The sequence below is a fragment of the Schistocerca gregaria genome, chromosome 8, assembly GCF_023897955.1.
Source record: "Schistocerca gregaria isolate iqSchGreg1 chromosome 8, iqSchGreg1.2, whole genome shotgun sequence".
In the NCBI taxonomy this organism is placed as follows: domain Eukaryota; kingdom Metazoa; phylum Arthropoda; class Insecta; order Orthoptera; family Acrididae; genus Schistocerca; species Schistocerca gregaria.
In genome coordinates this window covers 504637412-504662667 of record NC_064927.1, presented here as the reverse complement: position 1 = coordinate 504662667, position 25256 = coordinate 504637412, and the positions used below count along the sequence as shown (strand labels likewise).

The 25256-nt window shown below is 43.6% G+C and overlaps 1 protein-coding gene across 16 annotated transcripts in view; it reads left to right on the top strand.

Annotated features, from left to right (window-relative positions):
• The window catches only part of LOC126285003 (fructose-bisphosphate aldolase-like), a 152118-nt gene that overhangs the window by 124215 nt on the left and 2647 nt on the right, over positions 1 to 25256 (top strand). For 9 of the 16 annotated variants that reach the window (XM_049984314.1, XM_049984309.1, XM_049984313.1 and 6 more), the window contains 4 exons: positions 3093 to 3283; positions 11514 to 11742; positions 12575 to 12696; positions 16075 to 16152. In XM_049984314.1, coding sequence (XP_049840271.1) covers positions 3093 to 3283; positions 11514 to 11742; positions 12575 to 12696; positions 16075 to 16152 — 620 coding nt within the window. Of the gene's footprint in view, positions 1 to 3092; positions 3284 to 11513; positions 11743 to 12574; positions 12697 to 16074; positions 16153 to 19015; positions 19134 to 25256 lie in introns of those variants that run through there. The other 7 variants (XM_049984301.1, XM_049984307.1, XM_049984302.1 and 4 more) reach the window with 1 other exon arrangement.

The following is a 25256-nucleotide window of genomic DNA, read 5'->3' as shown; positions in this document are numbered from 1 at the left end:
TGACCAGGCTGACTTTTTAATGTGAAATGTATGACAGATGTTGAAACACAGGTACTGTTTGTTGTTGGTGGGTTTAATGTGGACAGAGGTGCAGATGGAGCCATCAGAGAGTAGTTGGTCAACTTCTAGGAAGGTAGCACGCTGGGTTGAGGAGGATCACGTGAAGTGGCTGGGAGAGGTGGTGCCGAGGTTGTTAAGGAATGAAGACAAGGTGTCATGGCCCTGAATTCAAATCTTGAAGGTGTCATCAGTGAACCTGGACCAGACTAAGGGTTTGGCATTTTGGAAGGCTGGGAAGGTCTCTTCTAGATGGCCCATAAACAGGTTGCCATTAGAGGGTGCCATGCATGTGTCCATGGCTGTGCCATGGACTTGTTTGTATATCTTCCCTTCTAAGGGAGTAGTAGTTGCAGGTTAGGATAAAGTTAGTAAGATATATAAGGAATGAGGTAGTGGGTTTGAAATCTGAAGGACATTTGGAAAGTTGATGTTCTGTAGTTGTAAGACCACGGGCAATGAGGGATGTTGGTATATATGGAGGTGGCATCAGCAGTGATGAGTAGGAATCCAGACATTAAGGGGTGGGGGTGGTGGAGAGTCATTGAAGGAAGTGATTGGTATATTTGATGTTGGAGGGTAGATTATGGGCAACTGGTTGGAGGTGTTGGTCAGTGAGGGCCGAAACTCTTTCAGTAGGAGCACAATAATCACCCACAGTGGCATGTCCAAGATCGTTGGCTTTCTAGATTATTATTATTATTATTATTATTATTATTATTATTATTATTATTATTTGTTTGGGGGGGGGGGATATAGAAGATGTATGTGTGTGGGGTGTGTGAGCAGGGAAATGGATGCAGGGGAGAGGTTCTGGGAGGGCCTATGGCTTTAAGTGGGCATTAGAGTTTGTGTTCCGAACTTCTGGGATGGGATCATTATGACAGTGTTTGTAGGTGGGGGAATTGGATAAATGGTAAAGGCCTTCTGCCAGGTAGTCACTGTGATTCGTAGCAACATTGGTAGAACCTTTGTCTGTAGGTAGAATGATTAGGTCTGGATTTGCTTAGAGATTGTGTATGGCTGTTCTTTCTTTTGCTGAAAGTTTGGTATTCTGAGGAAGGGACCTGGGGAAGGATGGTGTGGCTAAATTGGGACTTAAGGAATTCCTGGAAGGTGACTAACGAGACGTTGGAGGAGGGGGGAGAGATGGGAAGGTTCATGGTCGGATGGTGGTATGAACTGGGAGAAGCCAGGTTCAGTGTCGAAATTAGGTTTGTTTTGGTTAGATGGATGCAAAGAATTGCTTCCATTGCAGGGATTGAGAGGAGGAGAATAGATTAGGTCTTTGACAAATCCACCATGGTTAAAGTTGGGTGTAGGCTAAATGAGATTTTTGGATAGGACTGAAAGTACCGTGGAGCTCAGGGATTTTGTGGAAAGGTTAACAACAGTCTCTCGGGAATGTTTTGCCTCTGGATTTGGTGGAGTGTTGGTAGAGAGTTTTGGCAGATGTGGCAAGTTGAAAAGGTCAGCTAGGCAAAGTTTAGGTGCTATGAGGGATCTGCAAGGAGGAACAAATACTCCTAGGTGCTGGAGGGCAAGGGACTCAATTTCAGAGATGTGATGTGCGGAGTGTGGATTGCACAGTGATTGTATCTTTTGGAGGGGGGGGGGGGGTGTTCTGGGGTGTCTTTGCCATGGAGATGTGTTTCTGCAGTACCTGGCGGAACCTGAAATGGTGAGGGACATTGTGAAAGGAGGGGTGGGATCCACAGAAAGAAATTTTTTATGATTTAGGCAGAATTTGAGAAATAGAATGTGGAACTGGGTTTTAGCCAGGGAAAGGGATACTTTCCTGAACTGGTACAGAGAGATGGAGAGGGGTCCATTGTGGCAGGAAAGGTGTAAAGGAAATGGAAACGACACTGAAATGGGCAAAACAGGTGTTGATGGTTGAGAGGAGCCGGATAAGAGAAAAGAAAGCAGCCATGTCATTTACTAGCTCTGCTGAAGCCAGTGCGTAGCTTTTTATGTAGCCTCTTTGTTTACTGCACTCTGCCAATGCACCAACCCATCTTTCTATGCTCTTCTCCTTTTTTCCCCACTGTCCTGATCTGCAACCTTCTGATGCTGCCCATTCTAGTCCCTACACACTCCACCCGACAGCGTTCTTCTGTCCCCCCACCCATACACCGTAATACTTTCCCCTTCCCCACCCCCTTGAAATTATTCCTGCCATCCCTAGTGATAGTTGCATTCTGGCCTGAGCTGCTGGAGTTGGTGGTCATGTGCGAGTGAGGTGTGCTTGTTTATGTTAATGGTGTGTGTTTCTCTGTTTCTCTTATGCTGATGAAGACTGTGGCTGAAAGGTTTGTGCTTTGTGTCTTTTAATTGAGCCTGTCTGCAATCTAATGTGTCCTCTTTATAGGAAGTAGAAATCATCTTTTCCTACATTGTTGATGTGAAACAAGTGGTTTTACATTTTTATGTTCTCACTGCAAATTAATTTGTAAATATTATGACCACCCCCACCCTCCCACACACACACACACACACACACACACACACACACACACAGATGTGAGTTAGTAATTCCTACCCACCACACTTTACACTTACAACTCTGTGTAATCAAATGCTTCCTTGGGAGATGTTCAACTTTAGTCAGTTTATGTTATACTGCAAAATCCTGAGTAAAATTCAAGCAATTTGCTGTATGCAGATGGTGTTAATGAAGTAGGCATATAACAAGAAGTTGACCGTTGCGCCTAGTGTATATTGAGTTGTTGGTTTCATTCCATTAGTCGTTATGTTGACAATATTGCCATGTAAACATTAAAGGGAATGTTGTCTTAGTTGAACTAACACACATTTCTTTAATCAGCTGTTTAACCACTGTCTGTTTAGTATTTTAAAATAGTTGAGTACTGGATGTATGAAATAATGTATTTATATCCATATTTTATTTCTCCACATGAAAGTATGAAAGCCACAGAACACTTAGAAATCTAAATTTCTGTCTCTTTCAGTATTTGTATGTGATATTTAATTGTGAAGAATGAAATAAATGAGACTAAATGTGTATTGTTCAGGACTCGACGACTTGGCACAGCGATGTGCACAGTACAAGAAGGATGGTTGCCATTTTGCCAAATGGCGCTGTGTGCTGAAGATCAAGCGCAACACACCTTCGTACCAGGCTATTCTGGAAAATGCTAATGTACTGGCTCGCTATGCCTCCATATGCCAGTGCAACCGCATTGTGCCAATTGTGGAGCCAGAGGTATGTTAACTATGTTTGACTAAGTTTGTGGATCAGTTTAAACAAATTCTGACCTTTTGTTACAAAAGTCACGTTGAAGAAGAAAAAAAAAAGAAAAAAAACTTGAGATTTTGGCACTTGATCACCATATTGTCAAAAGTTTCTCTAGTTCAGGCTTTTCTAACTCTGCCCCATGGGACATGGACACTGCAGCTTGCCCATTGGACAAGTGAAGATTGTAGGCTGCCTGAAAGGTGGCCCTATTTCACAACATTCACACCTCATTCTGTTGCAAGCACACAATTTTAACTTTCATGACACCTAATACATTTCAACACTTGATCTTGAAACATTCTACTGTCATCACAGACACTCTTTGTAGCAGAGCTAACAGTAATGACAACTTCCAGAAGAAACCTGTTGCCACTCTAACTTTGTTAGGAAGCACAGTTCTTATTTATTGAGAAGAGTTAAGGCCTGTGTTGCACTTGCCAGGAGGTGTAATAATAATAATAATAATAATAATAATAATAATAATAATAATAATAAGGTTCATTCAAATGAAACCAGGTCAGTGCGTCTACCTTTGCCTTACATGTGAGGTGGCACCACATAACTGCAGGTATGGTGGCACCATCTGTTGGTAGAGAGACTGAAGCGTGCGGACCGTTTGGTGTTGCATAGTGCCAGTGTGGTTTCACTCCAAAGGGAAGATGGTCACACAAGTTATCATCTGCTACCGATCAAGTGTTCAAGTGTTGTGGAATGGCTCCAAGGATTCCTTGAGGGTCACTGGAAGGCGATACTCGTCCTGGACAGGATCATCATGTCATCACACCGAAAATGGTTGCAGAAGTGAATGCTTTACTCTTGCTAAAGCTAAAGCTTGCTTTCGCTAAGACAAGCTATTTGCAGACATCAATTCGCAATGGACGATAAAATGTGTGACTGGGTCCAGGCGTGTATCTGACTGCAGCCTACTAGCTTCTTCAAGGATGGAATTGACTGACTAATGTCTCAATGGGATAAATGTGCCAACAGTTCTGGCAACTATTTTTGAGTATGTCTACCATGTATAACTACATTTTCGAGTTTATAAAATCATTACCATTACCATTACCATTACTTTATACTGGTGACTGGGTTTCATTTGAATGCCTCTTATAATATGCAGTCAAAACAGGTCCATTTACATGTCTCAGTACGATTAGCTGTATGAATGTTGCAAGGCATCGTGGTATCAGTCATCACCAGTTCAGAGACCTTTTGCAAGGCGTGTGATAAGCATGTTTGTGGCAAACCTAACCATTGCTCAGTTTGGTGGTTAGATAGAAGCAAAGTTCTCTGCATGTTATGTAAACTTTCCATCTTTTACGGAACTGCAGAAAAGTTTATATGATAAATTGGAAGTAATAATGATTTAGCCTCAGACTTAGTTAATTGCAGGAGACTACCCTTTTTTTCCTGAATGTATTTCGTAAATAAAATTACCTACATACACAAGTTCCATAGTTTACCAACAAAACTTTGTGAAGTGACAACAGATACTGTACCTTTGGTTGGAAATAATTATAATTCATTGAGTTCCAAAATTGTATTCTGATGAGGGATGGGTATTAGAGCAGCATGAACTTGTTAAGGTAATAGCACGATACACACATATGTGAGTGACTTGATCAATAAAGAGGTGCAAGTAATGTCATGTCTCATGTTTGAGTCAACATTTTGTTGTGAACAATGTTTCTTTGTCATGAAAAAGATAAAAAGTGCAGAAAGGTCTCACCTTCACAATACAACACTGAAGAGTGTTCTACATCTGAAGGCATTTTAAGAATCAAGTTGAAAGAAATATCACATACTACAGAGTAATGAAATTTGAATATTTTTTAGTTAGACTGAATTTTTCTATTAAACACATTTTGTTAGTCACATTTGCTTGCTCAAAGTACCTTCACCAGTGGGCATTACATGTAGTGTGTGTTGTTTGCCCCCCCAGCTCTCCCCAGGCACCTGTTTGCCTGTGTGTGGACACGTGACCTAGAACAACCTGTTCTACAAATACTAGCAAAGAGAGAGAGGGGCTGGCCAGTACTTACCTCAACTCAGTACAGCCGATACATACACAAAAAAACAGAACCGAAAATTTACATTCCTAGCTTTCGGAACAAATGTTCCTTCATCAGGGAGGAGAGAGGGGAAAAAAAGGGAAGAAGGGAAAGTGGATTCAGTTACTCACAACCCAGGTTATGAAGCAACAAGAAAAGGAAAACAGGGAGGGTAGCAAGGATGGAGGCATGGTTGTCAGAGGGAAGCCAAAGGTATTCTACTGTAAGTACCATGCCAGCTTCAAACCAAAGAGGATGCATACAGAAGTAAAGAGGTATACAGTATAAAGATAAACACAACTATGTAGGATGAAAAGATGCGTGAATAGCTAAAGAGGAAAGGGAAAGAGGAGAAGACTGAAGAGTAAATGGGAGTGAGGTTGTTTAACATAAGTTCAGTCCAGGGGGATGGCGGGATGAAAGGATGTGTTGGAGTGCAAGTTCCCATCTCCGCAGTTCAGAGGGACTGGTGTTGGGTGGGAAAAGCCAAATGGCACATACGGTGTAGCAGGTTCCTAGGTCCCGAGAATTATGCTGGAGGGCATGCTCCGCTACTGGGTATTGGACATCTCCTAGGCGGACAGTTCGTCTGTGTCCGTTCATGCGCTCAGCCAGTTTAGTTGTCGTCATACCAACATCCAAATAGCAGTTGTGAAATTCTGAAACTAATATGCCTTGAATATTTCATCAGTAAATGTAACTACTGAAAACTACTTCTTGGTAATCGGGATGGCGACTTCTACTCCTTCCATGTTAGCTGTTTGTACTACAGAATAATTGAAGGCTTTGCTTCCTAGTGTCATTCTGTTACACTTTTCTATTTTTCATTTCTTTTCTTTTTTACCAACTACATTACCTGAAGCTAAAGTCACACACTTCTCTGCCCATGTCAGTTTTCACCATAAATGTTTTTCTATTCGAATGTTGAGAGATTCAACACAAAATGTGTTTTTTAATGAGTATGCTTGTTCTGGTTTCCTTTTATGCATCTCTCTCTAGAGTTTTCTCCAGTGACAGTTTAAAAGTTTGAGTTCAAATAAGATTCAAATTTTGGATTGTAGAAACACACTATCATGCCTTGCTCTGTTCAAAATTTAGAATTTTAGTAGCCACTTATGATCTAAAACACCAATGTTAATTGCTCTTCCAGGCCCATGCGATCTGGCTGTTTATCTTCTAACATGAATGTTCTTGCAATTTAATACTAAATGCAATGTAGTCAGTTAATTGTTGCCACTGTTGTATACCTGTCTTTCACTGCTAACGTTTAAAGTGCATTGAGCCATGATCTGTTAAATAAGTTACATGTTTAATTCGTTTTTAGGTAAGAAAAAGTTGTATTAAGTTTTGTATAATGACTGGTCTTTCACAGTGACATCATATAATACAAAAACTGGTGCTCTGTCCATGGCTAAAACTCTGGTGTTGCTGTCTATTGTTCTTCAGACATTAATCCAGCACTTGTATGTCACACATACACACTGCAAAACTTTTTAATAAGGAGAACTCTGTGGGAATTGTGATATTGAATGCAATTTAAGTAATGTTACCAAAAGTACAAACCAAAGAATTTTGTAGAGGAAGTATGTGGCAATGTGATATTCTTCACTGCAAACACATGCAGCAGCTTGCGCCCTCCCTCCCAGCCTCCCTCCCTCCCAGCCTCCCTCCCTCCCAGCCTCCCTCCCTCCCTCCCAGCCTCCCTCCCTCCCTCCCTCCCAGCCTCCCTCCCTCCCTCCCAGCCTCCCTCCCTCCCTCCCAGCCTCCCTCCCTCCCTCCCAGCCTCCCTCCCAGCCTCCCTCCCAGCCTCCCTCCCAGCCTCCCTCCCAGCCTCCCTCCCAGCCTCCCTCCCAGCCTCCCTCCCTCCCTCCCAGCCTCCCTCCCTCCCTCCCAGCCTCCCTCCCTCCCTCCCAGCCTCCCTCCCAGCCTCCCTCCCAGCCTCCCTCCCAGCCTCCCTCCCAGCCTCCCTCCCAGCCTCCCTCCCAGCCTCCCTCCCTCCCTCCCTCCCAGCCTCCCTCCCTCCCTCCCTCCCAGCCTCCCTCCCTCCCTCCCTCCCTCCCTCCCAGCCTCCCTCCCTCCCTCCCAGCCTCCCTCCCTCCCTCCCTCCCAGCCTCCCTCCCTCCCTCCCTCCCAGCCTCCCTCCCTCCCTCCCTCCCAGCCTCCCTCCCTCCCTCCCTCCCAGCCTCCCTCCCTCCCTCCCAGCCTCCCTCCCTCCCAGCCTCCCTCCCTCCCTCCCTCCCAGCCTCCCTCCCTCCCTCCCTCCCAGCCTCCCTCCCTCCCTCCCTCCCAGCCTCCCTCCCTCGCAGCCAGCCTCCCTCCCTCCCTCACTCGCAGCCAGCCTCCCTCACTCCCTCGCTCGCAGCCAGCCTCCCTCACTCCCTCGCTCGCAGCCAGCCTCCCTCACTCCCTCGCTCCCTCGCAGCCAGCCTCCCTCACTCCCTCGCAGCCAGCCTCCCTCACTCCCTCGCAGCCAGCCTCCCTCCCTCACTCCCTCGCAGCCAGCCTCCCTCCCTCACTCCCTCGCAGCCAGCCTCCCTCCCTCACTCCCTCGCAGCCAGCCTCCCTCCCTCACTCCCTCGCAGCCAGCCTCCCTCACTCCCTCGCTCCCTCGCAGCCAGCCTCCCTCCCTCCCTCACTCGCAGCCAGCCTCCCTCCCTCCCTCACTCACTCACTCACTCACTCGCAGCCAGCCTCCCTCCCTCCCTCACTCACTCACTCACTCACTCGCAGCCAGCCTCCCTCCCTCACTCACTCACTCACTCACTCACTCGCAGCCAGCCTCCCTCCCTCCCTCACTCACTCACTCACTCACTCGCAGCCAGCCTCCCTCCCTCCCTCACTCACTCACTCACTCACTCGCAGCCAGCCTCCCTCCCTCACTCACTCACTCACTCACTCACTCGCAGCCAGCCTCCCTCACTCACTCACTCACTCACTCACTCACTCACTCACTCGCAGCCAGCCTCCCTCCCTCCCTCACTCACTCACTCACTCACTCACTCGCAGCCAGCCTCACTCACTCACTCACTCACTCACTCACTCACTCACTCACTCGCAGCCAGCCTCACTCACTCACTCACTCACTCACTCACTCACTCACTCACTCGCAGCCAGCCTCACTCACTCACTCACTCACTCACTCACTCACTCACTCACTCGCAGCCAGCCTCACTCACTCACTCACTCACTCACTCACTCACTCGCAGCCAGCCTCACTCACTCACTCACTCACTCACTCACTCACTCGCAGCCAGCCTCACTCACTCACTCACTCACTCACTCACTCACTCGCAGCCAGCCTCACTCACTCACTCACTCACTCACTCACTCACACGCAGCCAGCCTCACTCACTCACTCACTCACTCACTCACTCGCAGCTAGCCTCACTCACTCACTCACTCACTCACTCACTCGCAGCTAGCCTCACTCACTCACTCACTCACTCACTCACTCGCAGCTAGCCTCACTCACTCACTCACTCACTCACTCACTCGCAGCTAGCCTCACTCACTCACTCACTCACTCACTCACTCGCAGCTAGCCTCACTCACTCACTCACTCACTCACTCACTCGCAGCTAGCCTCACTCACTCACTCACTCACTCACTCACTCACTCCCAGCCTCACTCACTCACTCCCAGCCTCACTCACTCACTCCCAGCCTCACTCACTCACTCCCAGCCTCACTCACTCACTCCCAGCCTCACTCACTCACTCCCAGCCTCACTCACTCACTCCCAGCCTCACTCACTCACTCCCAGCCTCACTCACTCACTCACTCCCAGCCTCACTCACTCACTCACTCCCAGCCTCACTCACTCACTCACTCCCAGCCTCACTCACTCACTCACTCCCAGCCTCACTCACTCACTCACTCCCAGCCTCACTCACTCACTCACTCCCAGCCTCACTCACTCACTCACTCCCAGCCTCACTCACTCACTCACTCCCAGCCTCACTCACTCACTCACTCACTCCCAGCCTCACTCACTCACTCACTCACTCCCAGCCTCACTCACTCACTCACTCACTCCCAGCCTCACTCACTCACTCACTCACTCCCAGCCTCACTCACTCACTCACTCACTCACTCACTCCCAGCCTCACTCACTCACTCACTCACTCACTCACTCACTCACTCACTCACTCACTCACTCACTCCCAGCCTCACTCACTCACTCACTCACTCACTCACTCCCAGCCTCACTCACTCACTCACTCACTCACTCCCAGCCTCACTCACTCACTCACTCACTCACTCCCAGCCTCACTCACTCACTCACTCACTCACTCCCAGCCTCACTCACTCACTCACTCACTCCCAGCCTCACTCACTCACTCACTCACTCACTCACTCACTCACTCACTCACTCACTCACTCACTCACTCACTCACTCACTCACTCACTCACTCACTCACTCACTCACTCACTCACTCACTCACTCACTCACTCACTCACTCACTCACTCACTCACTCACTCACTCACTCACTCACTCACTCACTCACTCACTCACTCACTCACTCACTCACTCACTCACTCACTCACTCACTCACTCACTCACTCACTCCCAGCCTCACTCACTCACTCACTCACTCACTCACTCCCAGCCTCACTCACTCACTCACTCACTCACTCACTCCCAGCCTCACTCACTCACTCACTCACTCACTCACTCACTCCCAGCCTCACTCACTCACTCACTCACTCCCAGCCTCACTCACTCACTCACTCACTCACTCCCAGCCTCACTCACTCACTCACTCCCAGCCTCACTCACTCACTCACTCCCAGCCTCACTCACTCACTCACTCCCAGCCTCACTCACTCACTCACTCCCAGCCTCACTCACTCACTCACTCACTCCCAGCCTCACTCACTCACTCACTCACTCCCAGCCTCACTCACTCACTCACTCACTCCCAGCCTCACTCACTCACTCACTCACTCCCAGCCTCACTCACTCACTCACTCCCAGCCTCACTCACTCACTCACTCCCAGCCTCACTCACTCACTCACTCCCAGCCTCACTCACTCACTCACTCACTCCCAGCCTCACTCACTCACTCACTCCCAGCCTCACTCACTCACTCACTCCCAGCCTCACTCACTCCCAGCCTCACTCACTCACTCACTCACTCACTCACTCCCAGCCTCACTCACTCACTCACTCACTCACTCACTCCCAGCCTCACTCACTCACTCACTCACTCACTCACTCACTCCCAGCCTCACTCACTCACTCACTCACTCACTCACTCACTCCCAGCCTCACTCACTCACTCACTCACTCACTCACTCCCAGCCTCACTCACTCACTCACTCACTCACTCCCAGCCTCACTCACTCACTCCCAGCCTCACTCACTCCCAGCCTCACTCACTCACTCACTCACTCCCAGCCTCACTCACTCCCAGCCTCACTCACTCCCAGCCTCACTCACTCCCAGCCTCACTCACTCCCAGCCTCACTCACTCCCAGCCTCACTCACTCCCAGCCTCACTCACTCCCAGCCTCACTCACTCCCAGCCTCACTCACTCCCAGCCTCACTCACTCCCAGCCTCACTCACTCCCAGCCTCACTCACTCCCAGCCTCACTCACTCCCAGCCTCACTCACTCCCAGCCTCACTCACTCCCAGCCTCACTCACTCCCAGCCTCACTCACTCCCAGCCTCACTCACTCCCAGCCTCACTCACTCCCAGCCTCACTCACTCCCAGCCTCACTCACTCACTCCTCACTCACTCCCAGCCTCACTCACTCACTCACTCCTCACTCACTCCCAGCCTCACTCACTCACTCACTCCTCACTCACTCCCAGCCTCACTCACTCACTCACTCACTCACTCACTCCCAGCCTCACTCACCTACCTGTAAGTGGCAACCTAGAGCACCTTGGGAAAGTTTCAGTACGTGAAATTCACAATTTAATTTCTTGGCCAATACTCTCGTGTTCTGTGCTTTGGTGTATATAAAGCATTTTAACTTATTTTACTGTAACTACTTTGATTCCACAGTTTATTATTTTAACTAATTGTCAAATGCAGTATAACTGTGAAGGAAATAGGTCAGTGCTGTTTTCATAAAAATTGGAGTTCTCGGGGTTTCTAAAATGATCATTTTGAAGTGAATTTTATTTTTCAGGTGTTGCCTGATGGTGAACATGACCTGGAGCGAGCCCAGAAGGTAACTGAAACAGTCTTGGCTGCTGTATACAAGGCACTTAACGACCATCATGTGTACCTGGAAGGTACTTTGCTAAAACCTAACATGGTGACACCTGGCCAGTCATGCCCTAAGAAGGCTGCACCAATGGAAATAGCGCAGGCAACAGTGACCGCCCTGAACCGTACCGTGCCCGCCGCCGTGGCAGGTTAGTTTTTTGATGAACTCTCTTTAGATGTAACTTCATTAACTTGAAGCTCATAACTGTGATTATCAGAGTTGTGCAACCATATTTAAATTTTTTAAATTCCCAGCTATGTGAAAGCTGCTACTGAAAGGAGGAGGATGAAAGGAAAGATTAATGGATAGAATGAATTTTACTTCCATGGTGGAATTACATTTTCCTTGAGTCTTAAGGAAAATGTAATTCATTATGAAGCTGAAGAAATGAATTAAAATTTGTGCCACAGCTGGGACTTGAACCATATCTTGCTTACTAAACAGATGGGCTAAACATTACACTACTGTAGTTGTATAGCTAACATAGCTGCATGGATGACCCTAATCCAGTGTCCTTCCTAGCACAAAGGCATTGTTGAAGGCATGAATTGAAGGCATTGCACTAGGATAGTCCGTGTTGCTGTGTTAGCTATACTGCTAATGTGATGCAACGTTAGCACATCTTTTTAGCAAGCAGGAGACCAGGGTTCAAGTCCTCTGGCACAAATTTCAGTTCATTTCTTCAGTGTCTATCTTTCACTGCTATGCTTTACATATAGCCTTAGTAGTAATCTGAGCTGATTAAAAGTTTTTGTTTTCAGGCTGGCACTGTAGCCTATTTTGTTTTCACACAAGTTTATCTGGTGAACTGACACATTCTTTGTGTGTCAGACTAACAGCTATTACTCTGACTTCAAACAGACTAAATATAGAGGATGCAATGTCTGTTCCACTGAAAAGAATGGATGAACTACCTACCTTATTATAGTAAGACATCAGTAAGTAAACATCAAGAATAAAGTGATTAAATTGTTTTGCAGGCATCGTGTTTCTGTCTGGTGGACAGTCTGAGGAGGAGGCGTCAGTGAACCTTGATGCCATCAACAAATTCCCAGGCAAAAAACCCTGGCCACTGACCTTCAGCTATGGCAGAGCCCTGCAGGTAAAAGGCTACTTAAAAATTGTTTTTCAATAAAATTCTGTGCAGTAGGATCTGTGAAAACTGTGGGAGTTGTTTGTTTGGATCTCTCATGTTATGAGCGGGTGGGGAAAGGTGGTTTGTTTGATAATGACATTTAAATTTCGATTTATGCAGTGACGGCACTTCAATTTCTAGACATTGAAAAAGTTCAGAACTTAGCAGTGCATAAAAAAAAGAAAACATAACATACTTGTGGAGTCAATGTGGAATTTTCCAAATGAATACTTTATTCCGTGTTAGTTGATATGAGTGGTGCTGAGATAATGTCAAGGTGTTTCGTATGTTTTGTGTTGAGGTCTTGAATCCGGATAATGTTTGGATGCAACTTTCCATTCTGGTTTATCTTGCGCTAGTTTATCTTTCATCTCTGCACAACCATTGTCTCCTAAATCTCTTTGAAATGGCTAACTGTAGTCTCCCTTCTTAATATTTAACTACTTCAGTTTTACGTTATTTCTAAATTAATCGGTACTCTAACCCACAGAATGTATACCATGAACCTCTGTTGTATTTAGTCAGGCTGTGTTGTAAAGCTCTTTTCTCTCCAATTTAGTACCTCTTCAATAGCTGCTCAGAATACTCGTCAAGTGTTAAAAAGATTCAAAAACTCCTGTTTTCCTCGTGCTTGTACTGCTTATCATCCTCTTTTCATTTCCATATGTGGATGTACTCCACGTAAACCAAATAAATACTTCCAGAAAAATTTCCTAGCACTTGAATTTATAGTTAGAAAATTTGTGTTGAGATGATCTTCCAACACATTTGCCATTTCTGGCAAAATTACATTGTCATCAACAAATTGTAATGTTTCTATTTCTCCTCACAGAATTTTAATTCCTTTTCCAAATGTCTCCTTGTTTTCTCTCATGCTGGTTCAGTGTGTGAATTCTACAAATGTCTCTTGATTCCCTGCCTTTTTTTCCTGTGAGATCCAGAACCTTAGAAAATTTTTGGGCCCAGAAAATTGGCCATTTTTGCCATTACTTAGTGTTATTCACCACATTTCTTTTTTAATATATTCTAAAGGATTGTACAAAATAAAAAAGACCTAGCTTCAAGGTTTATATTTCATATTTACTTGAGTTCTTTAGATTACATATTTTACAATGACAGCAGAAAATATAATTATGGCAGAGTCTGAAGTATTCTGGCATCCAGCAAGATATGTTGCAGTCAGGGCAATACCAACAATACCAGTTGGGTTTCTTTACTTCCTGCTTGTTTTGCCAGTGAATTGTCTTGTACTCTCCAAACAGACCTTGGGAAACAGTGTTGGATTCTATCCCATCATGAGTTTAAGACAAACAGCAACAGGATCTGTAGCAGCAATATTACCAATGAATAACTGCATCAGACTGGAGTTTATCTGAATATGAATTTTTCTCACACTGGTACCACTCAGATATTTCCCTTTAAAATCCAGACTCATTGAGTTAGTCCTCTTGAGCTTCCATAATTTCTTGCTCACTCAACAGAAGTGACATATTTGTAGCAAAATTAGCAAAATTTAACAGGTACACACAAGAAATGTGTGATAAAGCGAGCACACAATGAATCTGTCAGTTGCGGCAGCAGACATGTTCGCTACTGTTTCTTTCAAAATAATTCTATAAATTGACAATAGAAGGCAGCATCTGTCAAAGGCCAGGTAATGAGATGTCCTTACATTGTTCTCATAAAAAATGAGTCCAGTTTTTGAGCGATAGGTGGTTCGTGTGTCGATAAAATTGTGGCCCGAGATATTCTCGGGTGCAGTACTTTGAACACAGTGACACAAGTTATGCTTGAGCAATCAAAGTGATAAGACTGCAGTCTGGTTTTTTTGAAACTGTAGGTAACCTTTTGCTCTCTGTATTTTATCCCTGGTACCTGCAGAATTTCAAAGAGTGTATTCTGGTCAACATTTTGAAATGTGTATCTAAATCTACAAATGATATAATGTATGTTTAATCAAACTATGGAATATCAACTACATAAGTAAAGGATAGATTGGTACTTATTGTAAAGATGACACACTGAGTTGCAGACAGGCACAACAAAAACATACTGAACACATTAGCTCTTGGCCAATGCCTTTGTCAGAAAAGGAACCACACACACACATTCATTGACACAAGCAATCACACCTCTTGCAGACATGACTGCCATCTTTGGCAGCTTGGACTGGAATGCAGCTGTCACGTGGAATGGAAGTAGCAATTTGGAGTGGGTGCAGAAAGGGAAGGGATAGCAGTGTACAGGTGGAGGCAGAGAAGAGTGCTGTCTGATGGAGTTTGCAGGGACTAGACTGGCAGCAGGCACAGCATCTGGAGGCTGTGAGGCAGGGAGATGGGGAGGGAAGGGGGGACAGGCAGATAAAAAGGAGAGGAGTGAGGAAGAGGAAAGATGAGCAGATGCACTGCCAGAGGGTGACACATAAGTGTGGGAGATGAGAATAAGAGGGAGATGAAACTATTGGATGGAGGGTGTGGGGACATTGTTACCATAAGTTGAGGCTGGGATAATTTTGGGAGAGAATGTGTTGGAAGGATAACTCCCATCAATGCAGTTCAGAAAAGCTGGTGGCAGCAGGGAGGATCCAGATAGCTCGGTTAGTGAAGCAGCCATTGAAATCAAGCTTGTTATGTTCAGCTGTATGTTGTGGCACAGGGTGGTCAACTTTTCTGTTGACCACAGTTTGGCAGTGATTGTTCATCCTGGTGGATAGCTGGTTGGTAGTCATAAAAAAAAGAAAAGAAAAAACAGGCCTCGGAGTCCCACTGGTACTGACTGACCACCGTGTCATCCTCAGTCTTTAGGTGTCACTGGATGCGGATACCGGAGGGGCATGTGGTCAGCACACTGCTTTTCTGTCTGTTGTCAGTTTTTGTGGATGGGTTAGTAAAGCTGTGCAATGATACCTGCAGAGCGGATGTATGGCTGGCTGCTTTCACATGTGGCCCAGCCTCTGATGATGTAGTATAAACCTGTGACAGGACTGGAGTAGGAAGTGCTGGGTGGGTGGATTGGATTGGGTCATCCACAGGTGTAGGATACCTGTGGCAAGGGGTTGGGATTAGGAGTGGCATAGGGATCGAGTAGGATGTTTGATGGGCGACAGAACACCACTTTGGGAGGGGTGGAAAGGAGCTTGGACAAGATGCCCCTCAGGGCATGGTAGTGTTCTGCTTCTGAAGTGCTTTTTTGTCTGAAAGCTAGAAGTTCAGCAGCGTTGTCATTTTTGTCAGCCACTCAATGCTTCCTCTTTGTTGAGTGCCAATCAGACCTTTTCATATTGTTGTTACTCTGTCCTGGACATACCGTTGTTCAATTTGCATGATACTGGACCTCGTGTTACAGGCTTCTGTTCTGCGTGCATGGAGTGGGAAGTCCGAAAATGTTGCTGCTGCTCAGGAAGAACTGAAGAAGAGAGCTAAGGTGACTATAATTCAGACTTTTTGATTGAACCTAGTGTTGTACATAAATGCATTATTTACTAGACTTCTTGCAGCATGTCATTTTACACCTTTTGCTTGTTGCTAATAATGAAAAAAATAGCAGCTACTCGAAGATCTCAATTTCAGACATCTAAGAAAAGTTCCTTGCTTGTTTTATGTGCTGATAACCTATGAGTGCATTTTACTTCACCAGTCTTAAGTAGTATAAAGTGTGAACTGTGAACAACATAATTTTCAGGGCCTTGAGTAATTAATATATCAATGAAGGCTTTGTTAGAGAAAACACTTGAACTAGTTAGAACAGTTAATAGTATTGAATAAGTGTTGGGCAGTGATTTTTAAATACTTCAGCATTATGTTGTAAATTTAATGTGTGTGTATTTGACCTCTTATTCACAAGGACTGTGAAACAGTTTAATAGTTTGTAATTAAAAGACAGCATATTAAATGTTTGTGCCAGTGCTGTGTCGTAGTGTTGCTGCATATTATTTCCATGACAAAGTATTAAGTTGTACAGATGCAGTTGGAAATCTGTAGAAAAATTATATTATTTGTTTTAAACTGATCAACTAAAAGTGTTTTATAATTTGCTTGGGTCATATTGAGAGATTCTTGGCACGGACATAGTGGTAAGTGGAAGAAGGCTCCAATGATGTAAACATATTGCAAACCACCTGCTGCTCAAAATATTTCGTAGGTTTTCATCAGGTGAGCAGTGACCAGTTTTTATTTTGCACATTCATACTTCAGTATATGCATTTATATGGCACTGTAGTAATGTATGAATGTTTTGTTAGCTGTATGTTTTAGTGCTTCTCTCTTTCCTCTGTATTGAACATGTAGTTTATTTTCTGAAAAGTGCATGTAATTTGCCTATTTTGTGAGAGTAGTTTTATTTCTTGTAGTTTTATTGAAAGGACACAATTGGTTGACAGTAGTAGTACATTTTTTTTTGTAGGTTCACCGTGTTACATTTCTGATAATAGATGGGGACAGAAAAGATCTCCTGTGTGTACTGCTCAAGATAAGCACTAAAATTTTCACAACTTGCAAAGAAAAACATTGGATTTTAATCAAAGAACAAGCCAGCATTAAAAGTGGCTATAGCATAATGAATCATTTGCAAGATACAAAAGGAATTACATAAGAGTAATGAGTATGATTGTACAATGTGGTTGGTTTTTTTATAAATTTAGGGAAAGCTTTTGAAATGATTTCACAGAAATCTGTATTGACAGCTTTTCAGAAACAGCTTATGTTAAAATGCTGAAAACTTTGTGCCCGAATGCTACAGCTTCCTTATGATACTGGCCAAATAGTAAGACAAGGAAAATCTTAATCACAAGAAATATTCTCAGAAATTCTACAGGAATTTTGCTGAACCTTAAATTGGGAAGTTGAAAAAGTACATGTTTATGTAACGTGTTTGAACCACCTTTATTTTGCTGATAACATTGCACTCTTTGCTTTAAGAGCAGATTAACCTTGACACTGACTTGTAGAACTTCATGGAGTAAGTTTCAAAGTAGACATAAAAAACAATTATGTGAAAAGTGTAATAACGTATAATTGACAAAGAGAAGAGGAAATTGTTTGAATCAACAATGAAGGACTGGGTGATGCCTTTTTATATTTAGGGAGATTTAGGCAATGATAGGTTAGAAGTAAAAATGGACAGGTTAGAAGTAAAAATGGGTTGGTATTTTTAAGAATCTAAATAGTATTTTTGAACTAAGCTTCTGATGTTTCTGCAAAGTTTTCGTTGTGTGGCAGTAAATATGTGGGCCTTTTGTTGGAAAATTGCACAAAATCTGAGGATTGCTCTGTAAGCAGTGGAAATTATTAGGAGACAAAGGAAAATAAACAAATGGATCAGGGAACAGACTGGAATGGGAAATCTAATCCTAATCATAATGAAAGGTAAATGAATGTGGTTAGGTAGTGCCACCAGGAAGAGTGATAGTAGGTGGATCAAGAGGGTTTTTGGGAGGATTCCAAGAGAAAAAAGACATGATCATTTAATGAAGATGGCGAGATGATGGAAAATGTGCAGGAGCAGCCTTAAAGCACTTAGCAGAAGACCATAATGTAGGCAGAATTCTAGAGGAAGGCTTTACCTAGCAGTGGGTGTCAGAAGGTTGATATCTTTTAATAAGTATGTACTTTGCCAAGGAAATTAATGTGGAGTTCTGGCCACCATACAGAAAATAAGTGTGTTATTGAGTGGCACATCACATAAGATGATTTCAGGGACATCAGTGGAATACCTTAGTGCGACATAAAACTGGCATTTGAAACCCTTAACAGAGAATACGTCTTGTGGAAGAACTTGGCCTGTGTATTTTGCTACTAAAAGAATTACTGGAAGATGAGACAGCCAATCCTTTGCTCATCTGGCGTTATTGAATCAGAATAATCAAAAAGTGATTGAAGATATCGAAAAGTTACGGATAATCTCAGCATTTCATTATATGTCTGAGATGTTAAATTGTGTAGGTACCAACACTCTTGAGTTGAAGAGCACAGACTATTTAGAAGGTAAGCAGGATTGTTCCACAAAAAATTAAGTTCCAGCTTTTGGTACACAGTATTACGGATTTTTAAAACATTTATAATGGTGTCATCAATGTCTAAATTATGTGGCTTATCATGAGATGATAATTGAATACTTAAGATCTATTCTTGTGAAAGTGAGAATGTTGTTTTTCCAACTTTGCTTTTCTCTATTGCAGTAGATTAGTGTAATGTAATGCACTGTAGTGTAGTGTAAATAGTGCTGTAATAACAGTACATTGGAATCAACCTGTAGAAGTTGAATATTAGAATTTTTATTGCTTCCACAGGCCAACGGCCTAGCTACCCAGGGAAAATATGTTGCTGGTTCCATCAAGACAGTGGCCTCTTCTAAGATCAACTTTGTTGCTACGCATGCCTACTAAGTACCTCTGCTTGTTGCGTAATGGTTTGTTGAGTTTCATTGCTAACCTACCTCTCTTGATTATGTATATATCACTCTAAAGTAAGTTGGTGCTGAAATGGTAAGTGCTTAATTTCACCTTCTTTTCTTAAATCCTTCATTAAATAATTCACTCCCCATCTTATAGTTATCTGTGTTAGTATATTAAGGGTTAATGAGAATGATTTTAAACAAGGTACATTTTCATAGGTACAATGTTTCATAGAAATCAAATGGAATAATGGTGTGTAGCAGTAAGATACTTTAAGGCAAACATGACAAGGACTTGAAGGAAATAAATGTTGCCATGCTGGATATGCGTAATGTTTTATACAATCTGTAAATTAATATAGTAAATTTTTTTCCCACAGAGTGATGGTGATTCTGTTTTTAATTAGGATTTATGGGTTAATTAATTATTGACATATGGTTGCATTCCTATACCAGGAGAAACTATAACATTTTTAAGAACAGGCTCACACAAATAAATTCCAGGTCAAATCCATATAAATGATACATTAATGTAAAACAAATTCCTGAAAATCATTTGATTGCTTCTGACTGCTGTTGGGTCTTAGTTAATTACTTTGATGATTGTTCAGTTTTGTGTTCCATAGTTCACTTGAATGATATACTATAACAGCATAAATCTAGTCCTTTGAAAGTTACAAACTTTGTATTTAAGTATGGCTGCACACTGACTACTTAACAGATGGTCACAGAAAAGACTATCTAGTTTAAGAAGAGAAGAAAATATATATTATGAAAAGGATAATTGCTACACACGACATAGCGGAAATGCTGAAAATGCTGAAACACACACACACACACACACACACACACACACACACACACACACACACACACAGAGAGAGAGAGAGAGAGAGAGAGAGAGAGAGAGAGAGAGAGAGAGAGAGAGAGAGAGTCTGGCCTCAGCAGCCAGAAACTGGTGTGTGTGTGTGTGTGTGTGTGTGTGTGTGTGTGTGTGTGTGTGTTTTTCTTTTCCAACAAAGGACTTGTTGGCTGAATGCTCACTTTTGGACTCTCTTTTTGTTATGCCTATATGCAACTCAGTATCTCTGCTATATGGTGAGTAGCAATTATTCTTTTCATAATATCGTTACAGTCCCTCTTGGATTTTTTATTTTCTGTGGAGTAGGGGTGGTTCATGGTGTGAGTTCCTGTAGTCATGTCCTAGTTCTTGAACCACGGGCAACGTATGAGTGGCCAAGTGGTCCCGACAGTCGGGGTACCTTACTTTGAAATAAGGCTGGGCATCTCGGACATATTCTGAGTCGTGGTCACCTTTGTGCTCATACGGCAAAGACTACCAAATCCACTGGTTAGTCCCTCAGCCGTTAGGGGTAAAACCCAATGGGACTCGGAGCAAGTAAGGCTAGCAACCTGCTTCCCTGGTACTTTAAATATGGTGCTGGCAACAATCAGAGCAAAATGCCTCGGACCTTTGGAGGTGACGGAGTCCCACCTCTAACTGACAAACCAGGGACTCCTAAGATACGACTTGGCAAACAAATGGCAATGAAATGGGGAGCTATTAATATCAATGGGGGCTACCCTGGGAAGAAGGTAGAGCTGGCAGAGGCTGTAAGTAAGATGGGGCTGGACGTTTTAGCTGTTAGTGACATTCGGGTAAGGGGTGAGAAAGAAGAGGAAGTGGGAGAATACAAGGTCTACCTGTCAGGAGTCAAAGCAGGAATAGCACAATGGGGTGTAGGGCTTTACATCAGGAAAGAAATGGAACCCAGCATAGTTGCAATAAGGTATGTAAACGAACGAATGATGTGGATAGATTTGACAGTGTCGAGCAAGAAAATTAGGATTGTCAGTATATTCGCATTGTGAAGGGACAGACCAAGTTAAGGTGGAGAGTTTTTATGAGGCACTCAGTGTTGTAATTGTTAGAGTAAAGGACAAGGACAGTGTTCTGCTCCTGGGTGATTTTAACGCCAGGGTTGGAAATTGAACAGAAGGGTATGAAAAGGTTATGGGTAAATTTGGAGAGGATATGGAAGCCAACAGGAACGGGGAAACAACTCTTGGATTTCTGTGCCAGTATGGGCTTAGTAATCACAAACTCCTTTTTTAAACACAAGAACATTCACCGGTATACTTGGGAAGGCAGGGGAACCAGATCTGTCATTGACTATATAATAACAGATCAGGAATTCAGGAAGGCTGTGAGGGACACACGTGTATTCAGGGGATTCTTTGATGACACTGATCACTATTTAATCTGCAGTGAAATTGGTATTGTGAGGCCGAAAGTGCAGGAGGTTAGATCCAAATGCAGGAGGAAAAGAGTGGAGAAACTTCAGGATAAGGAAATCAGGCACAAGTACGTAACAGCGATCTCAGAAAGGTACCAGTTAGTTGAGTGTAGGCAATTACAGTCATTGGAAAAGGAATGGACAAGGTACAGGGACACAGTACTAGAAGTGGCTAAAGAATGTCTTGGAACAGTAGTGTGTAAAAGTAGGATGAAGCAAACATCTTGGTGGAATGACACAATCAAGGAGCCTGTAAAAGGAAAAAGAAGGCATATCAAAAATGGCTACATACTAGAACTCAAGTAGACGGAGAAAGTTATGTTGAAGAAAGAAACAAAGCCAAACAGACAATTGCAGCATCCAAGAAGAAATCTTGGGAAGACTTTGGAAACAGGTTGGAGACTATGGGTCAATCTGCTGGAAACCCATTCTGGAGTGTAATTAGCAGTCTTTCAAAGGGAGGTAAGAAGGAAATGACAAGTATTTTGGACAGGTCAGGAAAACTGCTGGTGAATCCTGTGAATGCCTTGGGCAGATGGAGGGAATATTTTGAAGAATTGCTCAATGTAGGTGACAATACGATCAGTAATGTTTCAGATTTCGAGGTAGAATCGGATAGGAATGATCATGGAAATAGGATCACATTTGAGAAAGTGGAGAAAATGGTCAATAGATTGCAGTGCAATAAAGCAGCTGGGGTAGATGAAATTAAGTCGGAACGCATCAAATACAGTGGATTGTCAGGTCTCAAATGGCTACACAGGATAATTGAAATGGCCTGGGAGTCGGGACAGGTTCCATCAGACTGGACAAAAGCAGTAAACACACCAATCTTTAAACATGGAAACAGAAAAGATTGTAACAACTACAGAGGTATCTCTTTAATCAGGGTTGTGGGTAAAATCTTCTCAGGTATTGTTGAAAGGAAAGTGCGAGTATTAGTTGAGGACCAATTGGATGAAAATCAGTGTGGGTTTAGGCCTCTTAGATGTTGTCAGGACCAGATCTTTAGCTTACGGCAAATAATGGAGAAGTGTTATGAATGGAACAGGGAGTTGTATCTATGCTTTATAGATCAAGAAAAGGCATATGACCAGGTTCCTAGGAGGAAGTTATTGTCTGTTCTACGAGATTATGGAATAGGAGGCAAACTTTTGCAAGCAATTAAAGGTCTTTACATGGATAGTCGGGCAGCAGTTAGAGTTGACGGTAAATTGAGTTCATGGTTCAGAGTAGTTTCAGGGGTAAGACAAGGCTGCAACCTGTCTCCACTGTTGTTCATATTATTTATGGATCATATGTTGAAAACAATAGACTGGCTGGGTGAGATTAAGATATGTGAACACAAAATAAGCAGTCTTGATTATGCGGATGACTTAGTTGTGATGGCAGATTCAATTGAAAGTTTGCAAAGTAATATTTTAGAGCTAGATCATAAATGTAAGGACTATGGTATGAAGATTAGCATCTCCAAAACGAAAGTAATGTCGGTGGAAAAGAAATATAAACGGATTGAGTGCCAAATAGACGGAACAAAGTTAGAACAGGTGGACGGTTTCAAGTACTTTGGATGCATATTCTCACAGGATGGCAACATAGTGAAAGAACTGGAAGCGAGATGTAGCAAAGCTAATGCAGTGAGCACTCAGCTACGATCTACTCTTTTCTGCAAGAAGGAAGTTAGTACCAAGATCAAGTTATCTGTGCACCGTTCAATCTTTCGACCAACTTTGTTGTATGGGAGCGAAAGCTGGGTGGATTCAGGTTACCCCATCAACAAGGTTCAGGTTACGGATATGGAAGTAGCTAAGATGATTGCAGGTACTAGTAGATGGGAACAATGGCAGGAAGGTGTCGATAATGAGGAAATCAAAGAAAAACTGGGGATGAACTCTATAGATGTAGCAGTCAGGGCGAACAGGCTTAGATGGTGAGGTCATGTTACACACATGGGAGAAGCAAGGTTCCCCAAGAGACTCATGGGTTCAGCAGTAGAGGGTAGGAGGAGTCGGGGCAGACTAAGGAGGAGGTACCTGGATTCAGTTATGAATGATTTTGAAGTAATAGGCTTAACATCAGAAGAGGCACCAATGTTAGCACTGAATAGGGGATCATGGAGGAATTTTATAAGGGGGACTATGCTCCAGACTGAATGCTGAAAGGCATAATCAGTCTTAAATGGTGGTGGTGGTGGTGGTGGTGGTGGTGGTGGTGGTGGTGGTGGTGGTGATGGTGATGGTGATGGTGATGATGATGATGTGGAGTAGGATGTGCCTGGAAGGAACTTCAAAAGCTTACTTTCAGATTTAGCTTTGCTCTCCGTCCAGCATTTAATGTCATAGAGTAAGTGCTCAAAGAGTTACATAATTCAAAGAGTTAGCCAACAGCATTGCTTATCCTTCCTGGGTTAGTTTGAATGAAGAGTATGATTTTTTTTTAATCTCTGATGATACTTTACAATGAATTTCAGGAGAGAAAATATGGACTGTGATGCCATAGTTAAAACAGTTGAAAGTCGATCATTGAGTACCACGTTTTGCTCTTTTGCTACGTATTTGTGTAACGAGGGCTTTCCTAAAGCTGTTGTTCCATGGTGTAATTCCATATGACATTTGTGAATACTTATCACTTGACAAACATATAATTTGAAAAGGGGAGGCAGCTTGCATATGAAGTGCCTTGTTTTTGTATATACAAATAGGCACACACTGAAGTGACAAAAGTTGTGGGATAGTGATTTGTACATGTAGGGATGGCAGTAGTAATCGCATACATGAGGTATAAAAGGACAGTGCATTGGCAGAGCTGTCATTTGTACTCAGGTGATTCACGTGAAAAGGTTTCCAATGTGATTATGGGTGCACGACGGGAATCAAGACTCCGAATGTGGATTAGTAGTTGGAGAAAGGTGCATGGGACATTACATTTCAGAAATCATTAGGGAATTAAATATTCTGAGAGCCACAGTGTCAAGAATGTGCTGAGAATACCAATTTTCACCTCTCACCATAGACAATGTAATGGCTGATCGCATTCACTTAATGACTGGGAGCAGTGGAATTTGCGTAGAGTTGTCAGTGCTAACAGAAAAGCAATACCAGAGTTAAATAACTGCAGAAATCAATGTGGGCCTTATGCTGAATGTATCCATTAGGACAGTGTGGTGAAACTTGCTGCTCGTGGGCCAGGATGCCCGAAGACAAACATAAATGCATTTGCTAACAGTATGATATTGCATGCAGTGCTTCTCCTGGGTTGTACCCTAGACAACTGGAAAACCGTGGCCTGGTCAGTTGAGTCCCGATTTCAGTAGGTAAGAGCTGATGGTAGGGTTGATGTGTGGCGTAGACCCCATGAAGCCACTGACACAAGTTGTCAACAAGGCATTTTGCAAGCTGGCAATGGCTCCATAATGGTGTGGGCTGTGTTTACATGGAAAGGACTAAGTCCTTTGGTCCAACTGAACTGATCATTGACTGGAAATGGTTGTGTTTGGCTTCTTGGAGACCATTTGCAGCCATTCATGGATATCATATATATCCAAACAGCAATGGAATTTTTATGGATGACAATGTGCCACGTCACTGGGCCACAGTTATTCACTGTTGGTTTGAAGTACATTCTGGACAATTCAAGTTAGTGATCTGGCCATCCAGCCCATCCAACATGACGTCCATTGAACATTTATGGGCCATAACTGAGAAGTCAGTTGGTGCACAAAATCCTACACTGGCAACACTTAACCGCAGTTATAGACAGATACAGAGGCTGCATGTCTCAATGTTGTGGCGGCAGACTTCCAGTGACTTGAGTCCACACCAGTTTGAGGTGCTGCACTAC